The 25,585-nt window shown below is 48.2% G+C and overlaps 1 protein-coding gene across 1 annotated transcript; it reads right to left on the bottom strand.

Annotated features, from left to right (window-relative positions):
- Positions 1-350: 350 nt before the first annotated feature.
- LOC120504004 (trifunctional purine biosynthetic protein adenosine-3-like) lies at positions 351-25,380 on the bottom strand. The gene is made up of 20 exons (XM_039713089.1): positions 25,236-25,380; positions 24,000-24,095; positions 22,495-22,669; positions 20,997-21,108; positions 20,520-20,579; positions 19,556-19,681; positions 18,986-19,073; positions 18,103-18,188; positions 17,510-17,678; positions 13,368-13,599; positions 13,159-13,253; positions 12,341-12,450; positions 9,185-9,383; positions 7,353-7,502; positions 6,144-6,350; positions 5,229-5,369; positions 3,274-3,404; positions 1,786-1,927; positions 942-1,057; positions 351-629 (listed from the first exon to the last, which is right to left on the bottom strand). Exons 1-20 carry the CDS (start codon positions 25,378-25,380, stop codon positions 351-353), a joined length of 2,859 nt encoding a protein of 952 aa, XP_039569023.1.
- Between the last annotated feature and the right edge of the window lie 205 nt (positions 25,381-25,585).

Genomic DNA, 25,585 nt, shown 5'->3' with positions numbered 1-25,585 from the left:
TCTGCCCAGATTCACTTGAGATACTGAGACATCCAAGAGAACCACATGGAGGAAAAGGGAAGAGGAGGGAAAACGAGCAGAGCCCCTCGGGGACCCACCCACAGCCCCTTAAGGATCTGCCCAGAGCCTCTCATGGTCTGGTCCAGAGCCCCTCAGGGTCCAGCCCAGAGCCCCTTCAGGATCTGCCCAGATTCCCTCAAGGATCTGCCCAGAGCTCCTCAGGGACCGGCCCAGAGACCCTCAAGGATCTGCCTGGAGCCCCTTCAGGATCTGCCCAGATTCCCTCAAGGATTGGCCCAGAGCCCCTCAGGGACCGGCCCAGAGCCCCTCAGAGTCTGGTCCAGGGCCTCTCAAGGATCTGCCCGGAGCCCCTCGCGTTCCGGAGGCTCCTCGGGCGAGGCCGCTCCTGCTCCCCGCTCCTCCTCCGGGCTCAGCCTCCGGCTCTCCCGCCTCCAGCACGTTCTTCCGTGGGCTCCGAGCCAGGCGGCCCCGCTGGCCACGAGCTGCAGGGCCAGGGGGAAGGCCCTGAGCTCGGCCTCCTGCAGCCGCTCGCCCAGCGCTGCCTCCGTGTCGCCCGGCCCCGCGGGCAGCGGCTCCCGGCGGATGGCGGCGCCGGCGCCCGGCTCCTCCTGCGGGCACAGAGCGAGGGAGGGCCGGGCAGCGCCGGGGAAGGGCTGGGGTGTGTGGCTGTGAGGGAAGAAAGGATTTCTTCTCCTCCCGGGAGGAGGGGAAATGGGAAAATCCCGCGCCAAAATGCAAGGGAAGAAGACAGGGCTTCAAGCAGCCCCGAATCTTCCTGCTTTTTACTGGTAACAATCCCAAGGTTCCCACCCCTTCCCTCACCTGTTACCTCTGCCTGTTTCTGCTTCCAGAGAGAAAAGGAAAAAAGCAAATTGCTAACTTCCAATTTTTTCTAATTTCCCAGTTCTGAGGCCACTCACCAGGACAAAGTGCACAGTGCAACCTGTGACTTTGAACCCACTTTCCAGGGGCTCTTGCTGGGCATTCCCGTCCTTGAGGAGTGGAAAAAGTGACGGAGAAGCATTCAAAATTTTCCCTGGGGATCAGTGTGAGAGGAGAAAAAGGAAAAAAAAAGATAATTTGAACTGAATTTCCTTAAAATGATATGTGATCATCAGTCCAAACCCTGAGCATCACTGCTCTGCTCGGAGTGAATTCCTGCTCTGCTCTGAGGGAATTCTGCTCTTCCAGCAGCATTCCCAAGGGAGCCTGTCAGTGAATGAGTAACTCCTGAGCAAGGCAGCAGGAGCTGGCACTAACTCACTGCTCACCCTTCATCAACTCACTTGGGGCACACACCGAGCTGTGTCAGCGTGTGCAGGGCACCACAGGAGGGAGAAATCCCTCCTGTGAATGGATAAATCCATCTTTCTCCCATTTTTCTCTGAGTGGGAACTGCAGGACTCCCCAGCACATCTCCCTGGCAAAGGACGGGATCAAGCTCCTTCCCTAGGGAAGGCACAGAGCCACCCCACACGCCGAGTTTGCTCCTCTCTCACTGCTGAGGCAGCACAAGGGGTTCCCTGGAAATCCTCAGCCAGAATCCCAGCACAGCCCCACTGCCAGGGGAAATGGAAGCAGAATCCCATATTCAGAATTCCCACAGTCCTACTGCCAGAGGGAAGCACAGGGTTTCCTTCATGGAATGTCAGCAGTGCCAGCAGGGCTGAGGGATTTAATCAAAGGACAAGGAACTCTGACAGTGGAATCCTGTTGAGACCAACCACCCCTGCTTTAGTTTCTCTTTTACATTTGATTTCTTACCTTTCCATTTTCGTAGAAAAGGGCTGGACAAAACTCTCATGAACCCTGACAGACAGATCAGCTCCACAGAGAATTCCTCCAGGACTCGGTCAATGGTGCTGTCGAATTCCGAGCGGCTCCCATACAATTTGTGGTCAATCACCTGGAGCAGTGAGACACAACAAAAGGTGGGATTGGGAGCAGCTGCTTGGGCAACAGAGGAACAAAACTGGATTAATTCCAGGACACTCCATGATTTGAAAGGAGGGTGCAGTGAGGTGGGGTCGGTCTTTTCTGCCATGTCCCAGGTGAAAGGGTGAGAGGAAATGGCCCTGAATTGCAGCAGGGGAGGTTCAGATTGGAGATTAGAAACAATTTTTCCCTTTTAAGAGTGGTAGGCACTGGCATGAGTTGCCCAGGGAGGTGGTGGAGTCAACTGGCCAGACTCTCTGGGTAAGGGGAAGAGGAGATCCTTTATTTCTACCCCACCTCCCATTTTCAGGTGAGTGCTGATTCCTGACTCTCCTGAGGACCTTCAAACAAGGGGCTCACAAAACTTTGTGCTCTTGCCTGTGGAAATGTGAGTGAATCTTAGTATCACTTTTTTTAAGACATGAGTCAGAAAAATATCACGTGAATTCAACTCAGGAGCTGAAGAAGCCTCTTCAGAACCCTTTCCATGCAGGGACAGCCTCTAGCAGAGTTTATTTCCATCTGTGCACAGCTGTAAAAACACCTGCTCAAACCCATTTGATGTCAGAAGGGAGAGTTCCTGCCTTTGACATCCCAAGTATTGGAATGTTCTCAGACAATGCTGGTCATCCTTGCCAGGGGTTTTTATGGAACAAGCCAGAACAAATTCCTGTCCCAAAGCGCTGCTTTGTGGCCAAAGGCAGGAGAAAACTTGTATGGGACTGGGCACAATGCGAGACACAAGTTTTCATCCTGGGGAGGAGAAAGCTCCAGGGAAAGCTGCAGAGGGACTGGGCTGTTACAGATGGATAATGAGACGATTAGCTCTTGCAATTAAGGGATGAATACTGTGTGTATATGAGGAGAAGCTTTAGTGATGTATAGTTATGTTATTGTAGTTTAGATGTCCTCTGTTCTTTTCCCTTTTCCCCCTCTGTATTGTTCCCACCAGACAGCCGGCGTTGCCTAGGACAGGTAGAAAGAAGCCACGTGCACAAACCCCTTGCATGGGACAGCTGGGAATGGAAAAGCTTGGTGCTGGGGAGGCATGACAACACCTGACCCTCCAATCAAGTGGCAAGAAATTAGTGTCCACCAAAAAACTGCAAAGAAGAGCTGACTGACAGACTTAGGGAAGGACCAGGCTTGGCTGATACAATGCCCAGGGTTGTAAAAGGCAAAGCATCAATCTTGAAGATGAGCCAGCCACGAGGTGTCCACAAGGACAGCTCCTAGTGCTGCAGTTTTTCCTTATTTAGTCCTTTAGCTGTAATTCTTGTGGAGGTTTAAAAAAGCTGTGAACATTTCGGGGCTTACCCTGGTGGGGATCCCGGCGCGGGCGGCGCGGCGCAGCTCCGGCACTCCGGGCCTGTTGGAGATGACCAGCACCAGCTGGGCACAGCTGCCCGGCTCCCGGGCCGAGCCGATGAGCGCAGGCAGGGCCGTGCCTGCAGGGGCAGAGAGCAGAGAGGGGGACACCTCAGCACCCACCGTGGGCAAGCCTCTGAACCCTTCCCCTCAGGGAAACACCCACAGCCCTGCCTTGGAGAGGCTTACCATAGAGTTCCTCCCACCTGGAAAGGACTTTCTCAGGGAGCCTTGCTTAACAATGAACCACTCCTGTTCCCTTCCCCATATGTCCCAAATTCTCGTGGTTCCTCCTTTCCCTGTTCCCTCATTGGTTGTGGTATCCCTACAGGTCTTCCCTGTAGGGCAATGCCCTTTTCCCTGCCCCTTGTGCCATCCCTGTGCCCTCAGACCATTGGCCACTGACCCTGTACTTAACCCTGTGCAACCCACATGGCTCTTTTGTCCAGCCCTGCCTTGGAGAGACTTACCATAGAGCTCTCCCAACCTGGAAAGGACTTCCCCATGGAGTCTTGTTTAACAATGAACCACTCCTGTTCCCTTCCCCATATGTCCCAAATTCTCGTGGTTCCTCCTTTCCATGTTCCCTCATTGGTTGTGGTAGCCCTAGTGGCCTGGTCTTCCCTGTAGGGCAATGCCCTTTTCCCTGCCCCTTGTGCCATCCCTGTGCCCTCAGACCATTGGCCACTGACCCTGTACTTAACCCTGTGCAACCCACATGGCTCTTTTGTCCCTGCTTTCCCTTTGATGTGCTGAAATAAACCTTGTGGCCTGGTCTTCCCTGTAGGGCAATGCCCTTTTCCCTGCCCCTTGTGCCATCCCTGTGCCCTCACACCATTGACCACTGACCCCATACTTAACCTTGTGTGTCCCACATGGCTCTTTTTGTCCCTGCTTTCCCTTTGGTGTGCTGAAATAAACCTCACTGGAACTGACCCTACAAAAGGCTCTTCTGCCTTTCTTGGCTGAGCTGGCCATGGTGGTGTGTGGATGTTATAGATACATAATATTGGCTTTTCACAAATATTAAAAGTGGATTTTACATGTGTGGTGTTAAAGTAACTTTGTTGTAAAGATATGGGTTTTATTTCTGGTGTTAATTAGGCTTAGCGAAATAGCTGATGTAAGTGTGCTTGTGTTAAAATGCCTGCTGGGATGGGACAACACCCAGTGAACACAGGATGAGGAGACCTGTACAGATCTGCTGCTATCAGCACTCACACTCTGAAGGCAGAGTGGGCCAGGGCCCAGAAACTGGAGGTGATGATAAAAAAGAACTAATACCACACCCAAGGAACACACATCCTCTAAAAAGGTGGACCCAAGAAGAAGATATGCTAAACAGTTCTTGGAACATGCAATGCAGTTTGGTAGAAAGTTTACTGTGCATAAGGGTCTATGAATATGCAAAGGGCTGATGTCATGAAAAGGTATTTAAGGGGTATCCCTGAAGATAACAGGGTGCTCTTGGCTGAGTAATAACCTTTGCTCTGTGGTCCTTGTCTCCTGTTGTCCTTTATTAAACTTTTTACATTTTCACAGGAGGGTGAATGCATTTTTCACAGCGGTTTTGACTGCTTTACCTGAATGCCTCCCCAAGCAGCTTTTCCACAGGAGATGCTTACTGGGGATAATAGGTAGCAGCATCCACCATGCTACACCTTGGCCCTGGGAGGGGCTCTCAGCTGCTGCTCAAAGATCTGCCCATCCACAAACAGCACTGAGGGTGGGGGCAGTGATAAAGCTCAGTTTTTAAGCAGTGCAACACAAATCTTTGACTTAAAATGAAACCCTGGACTTTGAGGGGTCTGGAGATTCCACTGGAAGAAAAGCCAGGTGGACACACCTGAACCAGCCTCTCCTGTGTGAGGACATTCTCTGTGCCAGGACAAGTGACAGCTCACCTGCTCCAGAGACAAGAACAGCCACCTTCACCTTTCTCTTGCCGGGCTGAGGCTGGATCTCAGCAGTGCTGGCGTCCAGCAGCTGCTGGGGGCTGCTCAGCTGCAGGGCCTCTGCAAGATTCTCCACTACAATGTGAGAACCTGCTCCAAACACACAGGGAAAGTGTTAGATTTCTCCTTTCATTCTAAACTGATTTTGTGTAGTTTATTAATAATGTTTCAAGGACAAGAAATTGCATCAGCAATGAATTTATGCTGGCACAGGTAGAGCTCCAGAGGGATTCAGTGCTTGAACAGCCCAGGTCCAGGAGCTGTGCTGGCCTCTGCTGTTACCTGCTCACAGAGTTGTTCACAAAGGCCCAGCAGGCATGGCCTTTTCAAGGATTAATCCCATCTTTTATACCTCCCATGTGGCAAAGGAACACTAAAACTGATGCTGACAGAGCTGAGGTGACATTCTGGCTGCCCAAACTGTGGAGTTTCCAGAGGGATTTTGGTTCATGTCCTGCTGGATGTCAGTCAGTGCCACACCAGGATTCAGACTGACCATCACCACCACAGTCTGTACAAAGCTGTGGCCTGTTCTCAGCCTTTACACAGGGCTGTGTCAGCTGGGAAAGGATGGACAGGAGGGGAGTTATCACCATGAGTGTGGTAAAATATCCCCTGATTTTTGGAACAATTTTTGGAACAATCCCTTCAGCGCAGGGATTTCCTGAAGCCTCAGGCAGGGGAAGAGGTTATCCAGGTGCTGCCACTCTGAAACAAGAACTCATTTCTCATTTATTTAATACTGAAACGTAGATGTGGAGGTGCCCAGCAGCCTCCAGCCTAGTGAAACAACAGGAAAGGGGTGTGAACTACACAGATTTTGCAACAGGGAGTCTCTTCAGTCCCACGAGGACATCTGCTCACCTGTGTGACAAGGGGCAACCACCTTCCCAATCAGCCAGGCCTCCTGCTGCTTCTGGATGTCCTGGAGAACGTGCTGGGCCAGCTCCTTCTGCACGACCAAGACGGCCCCGATCCCACAGGGAAGGGTCTGAGCCATCTCCTCTGCAGAGAGGTTCCCCTCCTTGTAGAGCCAGCCAAAGATTTCAGGGATCTTCCAGCTGAGAGCATCTGGGAAAGATTGAAATTGGTGTGTGGGCAGCACAAATGGTTGTTATGGTTTATTATTTACTGTCTGCAGTGACAGTGATGTGTCACAGGAGCTGGTAGAGAGCAATTCTTGCTGCCACACACCCCCAAATCCCTGGTGCTGGCACAGCCCTCCCAGCCCAGGCAGTGCCAGCTGTGCCCCATGGGCACCTTGTCCCCAGCCCAGAGCACTCAGTGCCACCTGCAGGGGACACCTGCAGGGATGGGCACTGCCAAGCTCCCTGGGCAGCCCCTGCCAAGGCCTGAGCCCCCTTTCCATGGGCAAATTCCTGCTGCTGGCCCAGCTGAGGGGACCTTAAAACCCATCTCAATCCATGCTCTACATGGCAGGGACACCTTCCACTGCCCCAGGGTGCTCCAAGCCCCAGTGTCCAACCTGGCCTTGGAAATGTCTTTCTTTCCTTTCCAACTTCATTATAGAGAAATACAACCCAACACACAGACATCTTTCTTTCCCTTTCCCCATCCCCACTGTATTTTTAGACTCACATGAACATGGTTTTCTTTAGTATTTCAAACTTATGAATTTGCCCAATTTTGGCTTCATCAGAAAAAGTTCTGCCTTACTCACAGATGTCAGATGATGTGGGGAAGCTACCAAAAAGTACATTAAATATGTGTGAAGCAAATAGTGCAAATTTATTGTTCTACCAAACCTCAGCATTTGGTCAAAATGTTTTGTTTGGAAAAGTGTCCTGAGGAACACACAATCTTCTCCAACACCTTGTGTCCTGGAGATGTGCTGCCCTTAATATCCTCTGGAATTTCCCTTTTCCCGCAAGCAGTGGGGCTCATGACTTGGAACAGGAGTGGTTTTGGCAGCCCCTTGGGAAGCAGCCACGTGGGGCCATTCCCCTCTGCAGGTACATTTCTGAGGATTCCACAGCTGCAGGTGGAAGGTTGAGGCCGTGCTGGGCCCGAGTCCTGTCACAGTTCTGTCCCAGGAGCCCCTCAGGTACTCACCCAGGATGGCGCTGAGGTGCTCGGGCAGGAGCCTGGAGATGCCCCCCAGGAGCCCCTCAGCCGTGGGGGCAAAGCCCTTCACATGCCCCGAGCGAAGGACGGGCAGCAGAGCTGGGCTGAACATCTTCCCTGGGGTCAGCAAAACATCTCCTGCAAACAACAGCCTCAGCTCAGTCCTGTTTGAAACCTCAGGGAGTTTAGAATCAAAAAATCAGAGAATGATTTGGACTGGGAGGGAGCTTAAAGCTCATCCAGTGCCACCCTGCCATGGCAGGGACACCTTCCCCTGTGCCAGGCTGCTCCAGCCCCAGTGTCCAGCCTGGCCTTGGGCACTGCCAGGGATCCAGGGGCAGCCCCAGCTGCTCTGGGCACCCTGTGCCAGCCCTGCCCACCCTGCCAGGAACAATTCCTCATTGCCAAGATCCCACCCAGCCCTGCCCTCTGGCACTGGGAGCCATTCCCTGGCTCCTGACCCCCTATGCCCTGTCCCCAGTCCCCCTGCAGCTCTCCTGGAGCCCCTTTGGGAACTGGCAGGGCCTCTGAGCTCTCCCAGAGCCTTCCATTCCCCAGGCTGAATTTGATGGGTTTGTTTCAAAGGCCGTGGGGTGTTTTTGGGGATGTTTCTCTGGACAGGCTCTCTCCCAGTCCTTGCAGAAGGCTTGGGAAGGAGGCAGAAGTGCTGCCCACTCTTGCAGAGCAGCGGGCACAGCCCGACCCCAAACTCTGGCAAACCCCTCCCGACGGGAGCATCCCCGGCCCTGCAGACGGCTGGGGAAGAAGCAGAGCGCACCCAGAGTGGTGTCCCCGCAGCTGCCCGGGGCTGGCGAGGAGCAGCGCAGCGAGGCTGTCAGGAGGATCCTCCGCACGACGCCGAAGGCGCGGCCGTGGATGCCGGGCGAGCCCAGCCCCAGGAGCGCGTCCCCCTCCTCGGCTCTCTGCAGCCCCGGCAGCCGCTGGCCCCTCTCCGCCGCGCCCACCGCGAACCCCGCCAGGGCACAGAGCCCCGGGGGACTCGGAGCTGCCGCTTCTGTCACCTCCTCACCTGCAAGGGACACAGGTCAGCACCTCCTGCTCGTGGTCGTTTTAGAGTCACAGAATCACAGACTGGGTTTAAAACTCGTCCTGCCACCCCTGCCATGGCAGGGACACCTTCCCCTGTGCCAGGCTGCTCCAGCCCCAGTGTCCAGCCTGGCCTTGGGCACTGCCAGGGATCCAGGGGCAGCCCCAGCTGCTCTGGGAATTCCATCCCAGCTCCTTCCCACCCTGCTGGGAAACAATTGCTGCCCAATATCCCACCTAACCCTGCCCTCCCTCAGCTCAAAGCCGTTATTGTAACACCAATTTAAATTTATGGCATCTCCTAAAGTCAGCAGCACATCCAGGGACACACAGCCTAAGAAGATTCAGATATATTTCAAAAATCCTTCTGTATTTGTTACTTCACCTCAAGACTCCAACAAAACAAATCTTCAGGAAAGAAGTGTTTTTGTCATTATCAATTCTGGTACTCACGTGGCACCTCCCTGAGTATGGGAGAGAGCATGGAAACATTAATATTGAACAGCGTGAGTCTCCCAGCTCTGTTCTCCTTTGTTCAGGGATAAAGAAGGAAGAGCAAGGACCCAAGTGCACAAATATTAAACCCCATCTTCCTGTGCTGACCCATTTTACAGAGCAGGAAGAACTGAAGCACAAATTCCCTGCTGTTTTTTCCACCAGACAGAAACCAACAATGCCAGGGCCACATTCTGCCTCCGCCTCCCAAGTCCATTTCTGTGGTGATAAATTCAACCTCAGACCCTTCACACCTCAGAGGAGAGGAGGGTCCATACCCAGGAAAGCACACCCTGCACTCCTGCAAGCCTCAGCTATTCCTTCTTTGATGGTTTCCACCACTTCAGCATCGAGTTTGCCACAGGCCAAATGGCTGAGGAAGAAGAGGGGCTCAGCCCCCTGGGCCAGGAGGTCATTGACACACAGGGCCACCAGGTCCTGCCCGAGGGTGTCGTGCCTTTTACAGACCTGGGCAACCTGCAAATACGGTGGGAAAGAGAAACGGGCAAAACTCAATTATTCATCAGTGAAATCAGCAGAAACCTTCTTTTCTCTGAAAGGAAGCACTGCAGGACATACATGGAAGACAGAACCTGGTGCATTACCTGGTCAAAATCAAGAGAAAACAGCTCATTTTCTTTCAGACAGAAAAAAGAAATCTCCATTTTGCTTTTTTTAAAATATCAATTTGAATTTCAGCCATAGCTAGCTAGAAATTGTCAGTTTGAGATTTTTTTTGTTTGTTTGCTTGCTTTCTGGAATATTATCATAAAAGTTTCATGTTTATCGTAGAATCATGGAGTGATTTGGGTTGGGAGAGACCTTAAATCCCACCCAGTGCCACCCCTGCCATGGCAGGGACACCTCCCACTGTGCCAGGCTGCTCCAGCCCCAGTGCCCAGCCTGGCCTTGGGCACTGCCAGGGATCCAGGGGCAGCCCCAGCTGCTCTGGGCACCCTGTGCCAGCCCTGCCCACCCTGCCAGGGAACAATTCCTCATTGCCAAGATCCCATCCATTGCTGCCCTCTGGCACTGGCAGCCATTCCCTGGGTGCTGTCCCTGCAGGCCTTGTCCCCAGTCCCTCTGCAGCTCTCCTGGAGCCCCTTCAGACCCTGCAGGAAGGTTTTTGGTAAAGTACAATTCCCTCAGGGAAGTTGCTGTTTGGTTTTAGAAGAGCTCCTTGGGGTGTCTCCATTTCACAAGTAGTGAAACCTGGCTCAGGTGCTGTGGCTCCCATGAAGTTCTGACATTTCCAGCTCCCAGGGTACCCTGGAGCCTCCTGTTCAGCTCACAGGGCTGCCATGGACAGAGGTTACACAGGGATCACAGAATTATAAATGCAGAGAGTTACTTAGGGTGCAAAAGGCCTTTAAGATCATCAGTGGGTACCTTTCAAGGAGGTTCCTTTCACTCACACAGTTCCACCTGAGCAGAAAATCCCAGGACAGAGGGATGGGTGAGGGATAACATGGATAAATACCACTGGATTCCCATTGGTGAGGGAGCAGCAGCCAAACAAAGCCTGGGCTTGGATTCCTGACTGATTTCCCTGGTTGCTGGATGGAGGAGTGCTATGGAAACAGGCACCCCATGGCCCTTGCTGCATGCCAGCACCTCCCTGCCACTGCTCCAGGAGCAAGCCTGGCAGGCAGCTGCCAACTTCCCTTGGCCAAGGGAGAACCTTGGGAACACAGCTGGGGACATCTCTGTGCTAAGCATTGGAACAAAGGCCCACAGCAGCCTGCACCAATCACTTTTTCATGCTCAGAGGTGCCTGAGGATGTGAGACTGCCAAAGACCTTCAGGAAGATTCTGCTCAGCTTCCTGCTGTTTGTTGTCCTGCTTAAAGGCACAAACCATTTGAAACAAGGGACATTGCTGTGCTTGACAGTGACAGGAGCTTCAGATCTGCACTCTCCTGATGGCTGAAAACCTTCTGGCTTAACAGACAAATAAATCCCCAGGTCAACTTATCCTGGTTCAATACATAAATATATCCCTGGTTCAATTTATCCCAATTCTCTACATAAATATATTCCTAACTCAGCTTGTCCTGTGTGTTCTTGGCTAATTAAAATTCTTTATTTCTCGGCTTCTTTAACATTTATTTCTTCCATCCTTCTTTTCCTGGGTGTCCTGACCTGTTCTCTCTCCCCACACACAATTTATTAGGTTGAGCCTGCCAATTCTCAATTCAACAGCTCCCTGTGCTCCTCCACACAGATCCTCCTCAAATGGACCAACAGACCCTCCAATTTATAGCAGAAATTCTGGGGTTCAGCGCCTCAAGTTTCCAGCCAAATTTTGGGTTGTTACCATTTCACCATGAAATACCCACATCCTCAATTAAGTATGCCCAGGCCTTGCACAAATCACAATTTCCAAAGTGCAGGAGCTCACTGTGGTGGACTCAGGAGTGTTTGTGGAGCTCAGGAGGGTGCAGCTGGTGGGACTGGAACAGCCCTGGCAGGCTGTTGGAGCCCTGGCTACTGAGAACTTCAGATTTTCTGTGCTAACAAACACTGACCCTCAAGAGAACACTGCATTTGACCTGAAACTGTGGAGAAAACTTCCAAAATTGAATGACAAAACTGAAATTATGGGTGTGTAGTTTAAATAGAATTGTGTAATATCACATGGTAAAAAAACTTAGAGTTTAAAGTTTCAGAATATAATAATATAAAGTTTAAAGTTTCAGAATATTATAATATAAAAAACAAGATTAAAGTTTTAAAGCAGAAGCTAGTTCATCGTTATCTCCTTCTTCACAGGTTTAAGTAGCATTGTGTAATTAGATAAAAAAGTCCACATTACAAGTCATGAGTATTCAGTTACTAAGTTAAAAATAAAAATAATTTAAGTGTTATTTCTTAATTAGACAGTTTATCCTTAAAAAACCTTATGGAAAGGGAGATACAACTCAATTTTTTACCTTGTTAGTAAAGTACTGTAAAGCTCACAACTTGTAAGACTGTAACATAATTAAAAACGGATAAACATCTAAGTTCAAGATACCAGAAAAATAAACATGACAAGAAACAACATAAAGACATTGAAGTCAGTAAAGAAAAAGTCAAATCCCAAATAGGGGGGATGAGGAATTGCTTTAAGATTAAGGCTGAAATCCTGTTGCAAAACTATAGAGAAAAATTCTTTTTCCCTACATGAAAGTACAGAGAGATGAAAGTGTTCAAATTGATATCAAACAAAAGCCTCCACACCAAATATAACAGGCAGTAGTTGTAATCTATAAGAAGTTTAAACAGAGAAAGAGAAAAATGATAAGACCCTATAGGCTCAAAGAGAGAAGAGGAAGACTTGTATTCCCAGAGATAAAGATGATTTTAGAAATAAATAATAATAATAAACATAAAAGAATAAAATCAACACCAGGTGCCATCAGCTGTGCTGCAGTGGAGCTGCCAGTGAATTACTTGCAGTTTGGGTCCAAGGCCCTTGGTCTGGGACACCAGGATGGGATCTTCATAGCCAGATGCCTTCAGGTCAAAGAAAGCAGCAAAGCCTCCTCCTTCTGAGCGACTTCCTGCTGGGTACAAACACAGCAGGGACTGGATTTATGGGAAATAAAACCACCCAAAAGTCTCAGCAAGAAAAGAAATGAAAATTATTATTATTTACCCCAAAATCCCTGGGGCTGGCACAGCCCTGCCAGCCCAGGCAGTGCCAGCTGTGCCCCATGGGCACCTTGTCCCCAGCCCAGAGCACTCAGTGCCACCTGCAGGGGACACCTGCAGGGATGGGCACTGCCAAGCTCCCTGGGCAGCCCCTGCCAAGGCCTGAGCACCCTTTCCATGGGCAAATTCCTGCTGCTGGCCCAGCTGAGCCTACCCTGGCCTAGCCTGAGGCCATTCCCTCTGCTCCTGTCCCTGTTCCCTGGCAGCAGAGCCCGACCCCCCCGGCTGTGCCCTCCTGCCAGGGACTTGTGCAGAGCCACAAGGGCCCCTGAGCCTCCTTTGCTCAGGGTTTCTATTACTATTATTTTATTTATTTATTTATTTCCAATATGTTCCTCTCCATTCTGCCCCTCTAAGAAGTACAGTCCCCTCCATGGCACGGCAGGCATTTGTTAATTAATCATAAGAGTGACAAGAAAGAAATTGATTTTCATCCTTTTGCTGATCCCAGCCCAATTTCCCAAGCTCAATTTCAATGCCATGAATGCATTGCCCAACCCCAGGGAGGAAAAAAAATTAATGTACTGAGGGAATTCTCAGATTTTTCCCAGTCCTACCTGCCCTGGTGCCTCTCACAGCTGATGCTTGTGGCAGACAGCTCAAAACCTCTCTTGTTCCAGCTCCCACGTGTCTGTCCTTGTACATCAGGGCCCTGCGGGGAGGGAAGGATGAGCTGGCAGCAGCAGTGACCCTTTCTTTCTGCAGGGCCAGCAGAGGTGGCGCAGATGTGAGGGCAGGGAGGAACATCTGGGCTGTGCTCACGTACAGGGGCTGGCGCAGCAGCCGCAGGCCCCGGTGCCCGATGTCCCTCCTGAAGGTGGCCCCCTGGAAGTGGATGGTGGCCACACCCCGGTTGGCTTCTCCCAGGGCTTCCATCAGGTCCTGCCTGACGGCAGTGATGGACAGGACTCTGCCACCAGTGGTCACCACCCTGCCGTCCTTCAGCGCCGTGCCCCCGTGGAACACCTGCAGCCCCAGCTCCTTGGCCTGCACAAGCCCTGCAAAGACAAATTTGGGGGTTCTCTGAGGGTTTTGAATTGCATTCTCCGATGACAAACTCGGAATTAAGGTGGGAAGAGCCCTTCAGGATCATCCAATTGCACCTCAGCCCCACCAGCATCACCCCAAACCCTGTCCCCAAGGCCACATCCAGACTCCTCTGGGACAATTCCAGTGACTCCAAACCTCCCTGGGCAGTTCATCCCAAGGCCTGACCACTCTGCCAGGGAAATTTTCTGTCCCAGTCTCCAACCTGAGCCTCCCCTGGTGCCATTTGAGGCCATTTCCTCTCCTCCTTTCCCTGCCCCTCCTGGCAGGAGCTGTGCAGAGCAGTGAGGTCCCCCCTGAGCCTCCTTTTCTCCAGGCTGAGTCCCTTCCCAGCTCCCTCAGCTGCCCCTCCCAGGATGTGTTTTCCAGACCTTTCCCCAGATCCATTACCTTCTGTGGGCAAAACACTGAAGATTGAAGTCCTTTATTCAGTCAAGGGAAAACAACAGACATTTTCAGCTTTGCTTTTTTCTGAGAAACAGCATGATCAGTGAAAGGCATCCCACTGCACTGGCCCCAGGAATCCCCTTCCGAGCCAGTGCAGCATCACGGAATTCCAGACTGGTTTGGGTGGGAAGGGACCTCAAATCCCACCCAGTGCCAGCCCTGCCATGGCAGGGACACCTTCCCCTGTGCCAGGCTGCTCCAGCCCCAGTGTCCAGCCTGGCCTTGGGCACTGCCAGGGATCCAGGGGCAGCCCCAGCTGCTCTGGCAATTCCATCCCAGCCCTGCCCATCCTGCCAGGGAACAATTCCTCATTCCCAAGATCCCATCCATTGCTGCCCTCTGGCACTGGGAGCCATTCCCTGTGTGCTGTCCCTGCATGCCCTGGAAATTGTCTCTCTCCAGCTTTCCTGGGGCTCCTGCAGGGCCTGCAAGGCCACCCTGAGCTCAGCCCAAAGCTTCTCCTGTGCAGGTGAACAATGCCAGCTGTGCCAGCCTTTGCTGCCAGCAGAGCTGCTCCATCCCTCTGCTCATCCTGGAGCCTCCTCTAGGCTCTCTCCTACGTGTGCACATCTGGTGCACCCCAAATGTAAACAAAGAAATCCCACAGGAGCAGGAATGTGGGACCCAGGAGCCCCCACAGGACACATCCCTGCCTCTGTCAGGAAAGCTGCTCTCTCTCTCTCTCTGGGAGCTGTGGGTAATTTGTGCAGGTTTTTCCTGCAGGAAATGTCAACCCACATCCCTTTCCTGCCTGGATTCTCCCCTCTCCCTGCCATTCCACCACCAGTGCTGATGTTACCTCTGCTCTCCCCCACCATTCCACCCTGCCCACTCCACACAGCTCCCTGCAACGCCTGGAACTGCTGCTCCACAAACACTCACAGGGAGTGAGTTTGTCACTCTGACACTGGGAAACAAAACCGTGCGAGGTTTGGAGGAGCTTTTTAGCTTCAAAAAGATTGAGATTTTTGGATTTTGAGGGAAGAATAAGGGAACAAGAGGAACTGCTGCCATCACCTGGGGAAGCCAGAACCAAGCACAGTTTTCTCCTTGCTACAGGCTCGAGGGATTCCTCCCCCTCGCCCTGCTGCAATCCAACCCCTTTGCATCCTGTTTTAAGGAATACTTCAGAATAAAACGTTTGTCAAGCCATTAAAATCAGAGAGTCACAGAATATCCTGAGCTGGAAGGACACACAAGGATCAGCCAGTCCCACCCCTGGCCCTGCACAGGACACCCCAACAATCCCACCCTGGAAGCATCATCCAAATATATGTGATTCAGTGTGAAAAAGAGAATAAAAAGTAATAAACCCCATGAAACTCTGAAGTGGAAGATAATAACATAATAATAACATAATAATTACATAAATAACAATAATTACAGAATTATAATGAATAAAATGAATTAAAAAATATTTAATTCCATTGGTTTGACTGTGTTGTTTGGGATTAACAAGCAGGGAATCAGAAACCCTGCCAGGGACAAGGCACCAGAGCACGACCTTGTCCCTGGGCAAGGAGAAATTGAGAATCTCTTTTCCCCAGAGAGGAAATGCCAAAAATTGCTGCCAAAACTGGGGAGTCTTGGCCAAGAGCTGAGGTGCTGTGCTGGGCTGACAGCAGCAGAGGGTGGGACTGGCAGGGCTGGGGCTGAGCAGGCAGGAAATGATTCTGCAACTGTTCCCTCTGGTTTTAAACACTGCAAACATCCTCACAGATCCTGAACGTGGAGTACTGGAACAGAGGACATGGATACTGAATACCTGCATGAATCCTAAATATCTATATCCAATAGCCAAATAGTATTGATAGCCAAATGAATACTGAATATCTGTGTGAATCCTGAATATCTATGTCCTGTATCCAAATAGATACTGAATACCTGTATGCATCCTGAATATCTATATTCAATATCCAAATAGATATTGAATACCTATATGAACCCTGAATATCTATACCAAATATCCAAATGGATATTGAATACCTGTATGAATCCTGAATATGTATGTCCTGTATCCAAATAGTATTGATATCTAAATGGATATTGAATACCTGCATGAATCCTGAATATCTATATCCAATATTTAAATGGATACTGAATACCTGCATGAATCCTGAATACCTGTATCTACTATCCAAATGGATATTGATATCCAAATGAATATTGAATACATACATGAATCCTGAATATTTATATCCATTATCCAAATGGATATTGAATATCTTGTGAATCCTGAATATCTATATCCAATAGGTACTGATATCTAAATGAATATTAATATCTGTATGAAACCCGAATATCTATATCTATTATCCAAATGGATATTGATATCTAAATGGATATTGAATACCTGTATGAATCCTGAATACCTATTTCCAGTATCCAAATGGATATTGATATCTACATGAATACTGAATATCTATATCCAATATCCAAATGGTATTGATATCTAAATAGATATTGAATATCTGTATGCATCCTGAATATCTCTGTTGAATATCTATGTGGATATTGAGTATCTATTTCTAATATCTGTATGAAGATTGAACAGCAATATCAAATATCCATATGAATATTGAGTGCCTGTATGAATCCTGAATATGTATGTCCTGTATCCAAATAGTATTGATAGCCAAATGGATATTGAATACCTGCATGAATCCTGAATATCTATATTCCAATATCTAAATGAATACTGAATACTTGTATGATCCTGAATACCTGTATCCAATATCCAAATGGATATTGATATCTAAATGAATGTTGAATACCTGTATGAAACCTGAATGTCTGTATCCAATATCTAAATAGATATTGGTATCTAAATGGATATTGAAAACCTGTGTGAATCCTGAATATCTATATCCCATATCTAAATGAATATTGAATAGCTGTATGAATCCTGAATATCTCTGTTGAATATCTATATGGATCTTGAATATCTATTTTTAATATCTGTATGAAGATTGAATAGTAATATCAAATATCCATATGAATATTGAGTATCTGTGTCTAACATATATATAGATATTGGATACCTATGCAAATACTGAACAGCTATATCAAATATCTATATTAACACTGAATATCCATATGGATATTTAATATATATATCAAATATCCTTATAAATATTGAAGACCTGTATCTAATATCTATATGAATATTGAATATCTATATCTAACATACAAATGAATATTGAATATCTATATCTAATATCCAAATGAATATTGAACATCTATATCTAATAAAAGATATATTATGATATCTATATGAATATTGAATACCTCTCTCTAATATCTAAGCTAATATTGAATACCTACATGAATTCAGAATATCCCAATGCCCACCTTGCCCGGAGCCTGGAGCCCTGTGAGGAAGCAATAAAATAATTAAGAAGCTCCCAGAGTTACCTGTTACCTCCATGCCTTTGTCAGAGTCTCCTGGGTATCCTGGGCTGGCCATGACCACACACACAGCAGTTCTGTTCTCCAGCCAGGCTGGCATGCAGCTGCACAGTTTGCCATCAATTGTGGCTTGAATCACTTCATAAAAATCATTTTTAAGCAGAGGGAGAATTACCTGTAGAAAAGGTTTCAGAGTGATGGAAGTTGATTTTTATTTTGCTGGTTTGTTGAATTTCACCTTAGGGAAAATTCAGTTGATGGAATACAATGTGTATGTGCCAAGCCAGTAGAGTTGGAAACTCTGGGTTTTAATTTAATTTGCAGCATCTTTTGGCACCAGTCACAAATTTAGAAACATAAGGTGTGAGTTTATGTGAAAGGAACATGAATTTAGGCCTCTCCCATTCTGCTTCTATCCAGAAAAAACAAAATCTGAGGAACAGATTTTTTAACTAATATTTCACAGGAGTGGATGAGCCAAAACGTTACCTCAGACATTGTCTGAGATGTTCACATCCAGCTCTTTCCCTAGAAATAAAATACAACAGTAAGAGGTAAAAGAATGGAGCACATCTAATTTTCCAGTGTGTTCCACTCACCTGACACTGGGGATCCCCAAACTGGCATTTAAAGTTTAAAATCTTCACCCCCTCCTTGGTCAGCATCAAACCTGCTTGCAGCACACCTGGACACAAAGCCAAGCAAATGAACTTAAACATTCAAATTAATTTCATTTCATTTCATTATTTAATTTAATTTAATTATTTCATTTCTTTCTTGCTTTCTCCCCTTTAAAAGAAACAGAGCATTTTGGAGCATTCTGCAAATCAGAAGGCCTTAGGAGCAAGAATCCTGCAAGCCATAATAATTCCCAAATACCCATAAAAGTGACAAGCAGCCACCTGAGGAGCAGGGCACCACATTTGAAACCCCACAAAGCAAAAGTTCTCTGGCATCATACACCCAGCTCCATTTTTACTCAACTCCCACTCCACTCTTACTCAGGCATTGTAAAAAAGGCCCCAAAAAGCAGGATTTGAAGATGTGGATGGGAGCCAAACTCTTCAGAGGTCTGGGATCTCCTCAGTGCCAGCAGCAGCCCTTGGCATTAAGTGGCACCTGTGGGCACCACCTGCCTTTTCCAAAAAAACCTCTGGATAAAGATCTGGAGAAAATGGACATTGTTGTATGTAGGAGTGAGCAGTGCTGCAGGACTGAAGTATATGTTGTGCCCTGAACTGCAAATAAATCTGTTTTATTTAAAAATATTTAATAAAATCATTGTGTTTTAAGGAAACAAGACCAAGGTTATCTCCCAGACAAAGAGCTGTGAACCAAACGAGTGAGGCTTAACACTGCATGAAAAATTAGCTGCTGCTGTGTTATTTTTTTAAACAAATACCATCTGGAACTCAGAAGCAGCCTCTGACCATGGAAGTGACCTGGAGAGGGGCTCACCTTGGTTTCCAGCTGCTCACTCACCTACATAGGCTGCTCCTTCTTGTCTCAAGCTGTCCACGATGTGCTGGAGGATTGCACCCCTGATTTGCTCTAGAAGAGCCTCTGGAACCTGACAACCAAATGAAAGCCACGGGGCATTGGTGGCACCTGCTGGCCTTGCTGGAAGGACTGGGCAGGGCTGAGGAGGTGCCCGAGGTGTTTGCTGCTGTCCCCCCAAGCCCTGCTCTGCCCTTGGGGTGCTGCTGCCCGAGGGGGTTTGGGTGCTTCTGAGGGAGGGCTGGGACTGGAACCCGGGCTGAGCACAGTCAGAGTGCTTCTGTCCTTGGAGAAACACCCACTGAAAATGTGGGGGAGCAGAGCTTTAGGATCAACAAGGACCCCCAGGTTTTGTTCCGGGCACAAAGGTCCCAGGCATGCAGGGAATCCTACAGGGATTCCTGATGCTGATGGGAGCAGAGAAACACAGAATTTAGGAATAAAAGGAGAGGTAAAAGAGAATGAAACCCCAAAGGATGGCAGCTGGGGTGAGAGCTTCCAGCAGCAGCAGCCCTGCAGGGGCAGGGCAGAGCTGGGCAGCAGCAGGGGCTGTACCTGGGGCACGGGGCAATAGGCTCCCATCCCTGCCGTGGTGGGACCCCCATCCCCGTCCAGCAGCCGCTTGTGGGGCTGAGCAGGGGGCATGGAGGCCACGGTGACACCGTCGGTGAAGCAGGAGCACTGCAGGGAGAGACAGGGACAGCAGTGACAATGGACACAGTGGGACAGCACTGCTGGGCACGGGCTGAGGCTCAGCTCTGCTGGAAAATGCAAAAATTGCAGAAGCCCAAAATGCAAAGGATATTGAATCCCACCCAGAGCCACCCCTGCCATGGCAGGGACACCTCCCACTGTGCCAGGCTGCTCCAGCCCCAGTGTCCAGCCTGGCCTTGGGCACTGCCAGGGATCCAGGGGCAGCCCCAGCTGCTCTGGGCACCCTGTGCCAGCCCTGCCCACCCTCTGAGTGAAGAATTTCTCAGAATCCTTTTAGATCCAATAAGATCCATTTATTCTGTTACAAGCCCATTGGGCTGAAGGATTCATTGTTTCTTTCTCATGTTTAAATTAGCGAGAGAAATGGTGGCTCATTACAATTCCCTTTTGATTAATCAGATTTTGAGTCCTGTGGGAACACATGCCTGTCCTCTGGCATGTGACTAACCTAAAGGAGGCACTAAATATTATCCCAAAGTTACAGATGTGACATGAATTACCATGACAAAGTCCATAAAAGCATGTTTTGGGTCACTTTAGGGGGAAAAAAAATTCCTCCTAAAATAACCACTATAAATGCAATGTCATTGTTAACGCAGAAGAAAAATCTACTGACAACATGCATTGGTTAGCATGGCACAGGGCTTAGATTGTATTTATATATATGCAATAGATATACATTTCTCAACGTGCAAATAAAACAAAACTAAAATTGGCATTTGAAAGAATAAACTTGGGTGTTTATACAGAAGCATAGCAATAATGCCAAAGAGTAAAAGCACAACATCACACCATCAATACCTACAGAAATTTCTTCCCCTTGAAGCAGTTCTTCAATAACAACCATCTCTCCAAATATTCTGTCCTGTAAAAGACAGAACAAAACAAAAGAAATCCACTGCCTAAATCCCCTCTTCATTTTCTTTTAACAAAAAACCCAGTGTTTATGAGAAGTGCCAGCTTGCTTGAATGCCAGTGAGGAAAACCAATGGAATTCCATTTGGACATAAGGAGGCAACACTGAAATATTCCATATCAGGCCTGGGAGACAAGGAAAAATTACAATTTGGAGGGACCCGAGGCAGGATCAGAAGTTCAGTCACAAAAATTCCCAGCCCTGGCTGGAGGACACAGGAGGAATCTGAGGAGACCCAGGCAAACTCTTGAGCCGAATGAAGAATTTCTCCCAAAAATACTTGTCCCCTGTAGCAGGAATTACAGACTCCCAGAGTACAGAGCACCAAGATTCGGACTGGCAGAGATTAGTTAAGGATTTTCCCACCTGCATGATCTCCTGGACAGCTCTGCAGGCCTCCTCCTTGCTGGCTGCAATGGTCACCTCCTTCCTGGCCGCTGGCCCCTGCGCCCGCACCACCCGTGCAGGGAAGTCTGTGCTTTAAGGGAAGCAGAGAGGGGCTCAGATATCCCTGCTGCATCCAGGGAAATCTCCACTTTGCTCCTGGATGCCCCCCACACTCCCACTGTACCTCCAGAATCTCCCCACTTACTCTGAAACACAAGGTAAATCCAGAAGTTAAAAAAGAACAAAGCATCATCCTGGTAATGGATGGATTTTAATCTTACCCAGTCACTTTCTGGCTTGTGAACAGCAAATAAAATGTTTTTTGAAGGGCTGATTTTCCTGTTTCCTGAAGGAACACCTCACTCTCCTTCCCACACTATGATTTCTGTTGGGTTAAACCTCAGCCCAGTTGATACCACCCAGGCTGCCACCCCTTCTCCCCATCTCTCTGTGCACACCTGGGACAGTTTTCCCTTTGGAGCCCTGTACTTGCTGACAGAGAAGGTGTTGGCCTTGGCTCCATGTGGCAGCAACACGAAATGGGTGTTCTTACAGAGGAAAACCAGTGAAAAGGTTGGTTTTGCTCCCAACTTTTAATAGAAAGGTTTTTACTAAAAAAAAACCCCACAGGTTTATCCAATATGGAGCACTTGCCAGCAAGGACAAGGAGTCTGGGAACACAACCCACAGGCAAAGAAATGGGACCATTCTCGTTTAGCTATGGATATTTGACCAGAACCTTCCAAATCATCCTCAGAGATTTTTTTTGCTGGCATCTGTCTGGGTAGAAATTGTTCTCAGCCCTTAACTAACTGAAAGATTTGTTGAAATATTTTTCTTTATTACAACTTTTTGTCTTAGAGATGGCTTATTGAGCATCCTGAAGGAGCAGATGGAAAAGAAGAACAGCTGGGAATTCAGAACAGAAAAATCAGCCTGCTGCAGTTCACAAAATCAGAAGGGTCTGGGTTGGAAGGACCTCAAATCACACCCAGTGCCAGCCCTGCCATGGCAGGGACACCTTCCCCTGTGCCAGGCTGCTCCAGCCCCAGTGCCCAGCCTGGCCTTGGGCACTGCCAGGGATCCAGGGGCAGCCCCAGCTGCTCTGGGCACCCTGTGCCAGCCCTGCCCACCCTGCCAGGGAACAATTCCTCATTGCCAAGATCCCATCCATTGCTGCCCTCTGGCACTGGCAGCCATTCCCTGGGTGCTGTCCCTGCAGGCCTTGTCCCCAGTCCCTCTGCAGCTCTCCTGGAGCCCCTTCAGGCCCTGCCAGGGGCTCTGAGCTCTGCCTGGAGCTTCTCCTCTCCAGGTGAGCCCCCCCAGCTCTCCCAGCCTGGCTCCAGCAGCTCCACACCTTCATCAGCTGTCTCTAATTACAGAGCTGATTGATCCAGCAGGAGCTGAGGGATTCCCAAACCCCAAGTGATGGCTCCAGGCTCAGGGGGTGGCAGAGGAGCCCCTGGAGGGGCTGTACCTGGTGATGAACCTGCAGGCCTCCTGGGGGGTGCTGAAGGCTCTCCAGCGAGCCGTGGGGAGCCCGTGGTGCTCCAGGAAGGCTTTGCTGGAGCTGCTGTTGGAGGCCAGCTGGGCTGCCCTGGCCCAGGGCCCGAAGCACCGAACTCCGGCTGCCCTCAGGTCATCCACCATGCCTGAGCCACAGAAACAGCACAAGCACCGAGGGGGCTCTGTGGTAAACACCCCAGAAACACCCCCAAAACCACAGCAAAACATCCCAAACCCCCCAAAAACATCCCCAAAACACCCCCTGCCCTCAGGTCATCCACCATGCCTGAGCCACAGAAACAGCACAAGCACCGAGGGGGATCTGTGGTAAACACCCCCAGGAACACCCCCAAAACCACACCAAAACATCCCCAAACCCTCCAAAAACATCCCCAAAACACCCCTGAAAACACCCCCAGAAACATCCAAAAATACCCCTGAAATATCCCAAAAAATCTTGCCGAAAACACCCTGAAAATATCCTCAAAAATACCCCAAATACACACCTAAAATGGCCCCAAAAAACCCACGAAAAACACCCCGAAAATATCCTCAAAAATACCCCAAAAACACAACAAAACACACCTAAAATATCCCCAAAACCAGCCCAAAACACCCACAAAATTATGCTAGAAACACCCCCAGAAACACCCAAAACCACCCCAGAAACATCCCCAAGAAACCTGCCAAAAAGACCCTGAGAACATCCCCAAAAATACACCAAAACACCCCCAAAACCATCCTCAAAACACCCCCAAAATCATGCTAAAAACACCCCAAAACCACTCTGAAAACATCCCCTAAAATACCCCAGAACCACACCAAAACACCCTAAAACCATCCGTGAATAATCACAAAACACCCCCAAAAAACCCCCCTAAACGGACAAAAGGAAATTCCTGTCCATCACCCCTTTGTTACACCTCCAGATAATTAATTTACCCTCCAAGTGAGGTTCTGATTGTCCACTGGCCTTTCTCAGCCTGTGGTTTTAAGGCTCTTTAGCTCTGTACTTTACTGAGCACTCCCACAGTTACCCCCCCCATTTTAAAGCAGATTTCAAGGTGCTGATTATATTATATTACATTATATTACATTATATTATATTACATTATATTATATTACATTATATTACATTATATTACATTACATTATATTATTATATTATATTTTTATATTATACTAATATACTATAGTATTATACTATTATACTATACTATAATATTATACTATACTATAATATTATACTATACTATTATATTATATTGCACTATATTGCACTATATTGTATTATGTTATATTGTGTTATATTGTACTATATTATATTGTGTTAATATTGTGTTATTTTGTGTTATATTGTATCATATTGTATTGTGTTGTATTGTATTTTATTATATTGTATTATTATAATATTATCATACAATTTATATATTTTTTCTGTCAACTTAGGTTTATTTAATTATTTTAGTAACTTACCAGCTGCTAGAAGAGCTTCTGGGCCGACTACCACAAGGCCAATGTTGTGATCTTTGCAGAACTGGGTGACAATAGTGTGATTGCTCACTAATACAGCTGGAAAGGAAAAATAATTAACTGGTGACTTTAAAGCCTAAATAAGAGACAGGAGATGAGAATGGTTTTTTCCCATCCTCCTTGAAGTGTGATTAAAATCATGATGCAGCCCACTAAGGGCAAAGTGGAATATCAATTTAACAATAGCAGAGTCCAAAAGGAGCTGGGAACAACTCCAATTTGCACTGCTGTTTTTAATACACATTTGCTAAGTGATTAAATCTCCTTTATTTGCCACGTGTAATCAAGATATATTTTTAAAAGCTGCTTATCACAACAATAACAACTTTGAAAAACAAGACTTAAGGTTGGGAAAGAAACTCAATTCCAACAGCTGAGTAAAGATTTACTCAAAGCATTGGATGATGCAGCTAAATTTCACTGGGCAGCCTAGGCAGGTATAGTGATGTTTCTGTTCAGAATTAAGAACTTTGAGCCTTCTGATTCTGGGTTAAGTTTCACTGGAATTGGTCACAGAATTCAAGCACAAAAGTGGAAGAGATGAGGTGTAGAAACACAGTCTCATATAAGCCTCACTAGCTTAAGCAGCAAGGCTAAAACAAACAGAGCAGGGTGTTTCAGGAGGCAGCCCTGAAATTCAGAAACAAAGCACAAAATAAAGCAGAAATCTGTGCCTTCAATCATTTGTGGCACCAGTAAAAGGGCAACTGGCACCTGTCTGTGGGATTCACATTCTCTGAACCTGAGAGAAGCAGAGAAAAGACTGATCAAAACCATTCTTATCTCATCGGCAGCGCCTGTGTTGTGCCAAAGTGGAATGCCTTGTGGGAGATTGTTTACCTGAAGGGAATTGGTAATTGGATTTTGGTGTGAGTGTTTTGATTGCTTTGATTCATTGGCCAGTTGGATCCAGGTGTGTGAGTTGGGACTGTGGCTGACAGTTACGAGAGTGCAGCTGAGTGAGGTGGGTGCTTGGGCAGATTCAGTTTAGATGTATTTAATACAGAATAATATAGTATAATAAAGTAATTAATTAGCCTTCTGATAAGATGGAGTCAGATGCACCATTTTCTCCCCCTGGTCGGGGTGGCTCTGCATTCACCATACCTGCCCAGTTGGTTTGTCCCAGTTGCTGCAGTGCTGATTGCTTGGACTGGGATTTTTCTCCCCCCTTTTTACCTGAATTGGAGATTTTCCCGTTGGCAGCCGTGCCTGCATTTCCTGGAGCCACAAACACGTGTTTGACGTGTGGGGACTGAGCCAGCTTCCAGGCCAGGGCGTGCTCCCTGCCGCCGCTGCCGATGACCAGCACCCGCTCAGCCATGGCCCTGCAGGACACAGCTGTGGAGATTCTCAGTCAGAGAGAGAACAGAGACAACTTCTCCCACGCTGAGCCCGGGAATCTTAGAGGGAAGAATTCCAACAATTATTATCTCTCTTTGTGTAACCATTGTTTATGGTTATGGTTCTCCACAGCGTGCTGCTGACAGTCACCAATAGTGTGAGATGTTTCTGCCTTGAGACCAACC

Source organism: Passer montanus, unplaced genomic scaffold (genome assembly GCF_014805655.1).
Source record: "Passer montanus isolate IOZ18808 unplaced genomic scaffold, ASM1480565v1 scaffold278, whole genome shotgun sequence".
Taxonomy (NCBI): Eukaryota; Metazoa; Chordata; class Aves; order Passeriformes; family Passeridae; genus Passer; species Passer montanus.
This window is presented reverse-complemented; position numbering and strand designations above follow the sequence as displayed.

Coding starts and splice junctions, on each gene's coding strand:
- LOC120504004 (XM_039713089.1), bottom strand. CDS start 25,380: ATGGCTGAGCGGGTGCTGGTCATCGGCAGCGGCGGCAGGGAGCACGCC. Junction 24,096..25,235: donor CGGGAAAATCTCCAATTCAG/GTAAAAAGGGGG, acceptor TTTCCTTTCCAG/CTGTATTAGTGAGCAATCAC. Junction 19,682..20,519: donor TTCAAGGGGAAGAAATTTCT/GTAGGTATTGAT, acceptor CTCTCCCTGCAG/TGCTCCTGCTTCACCGACGG.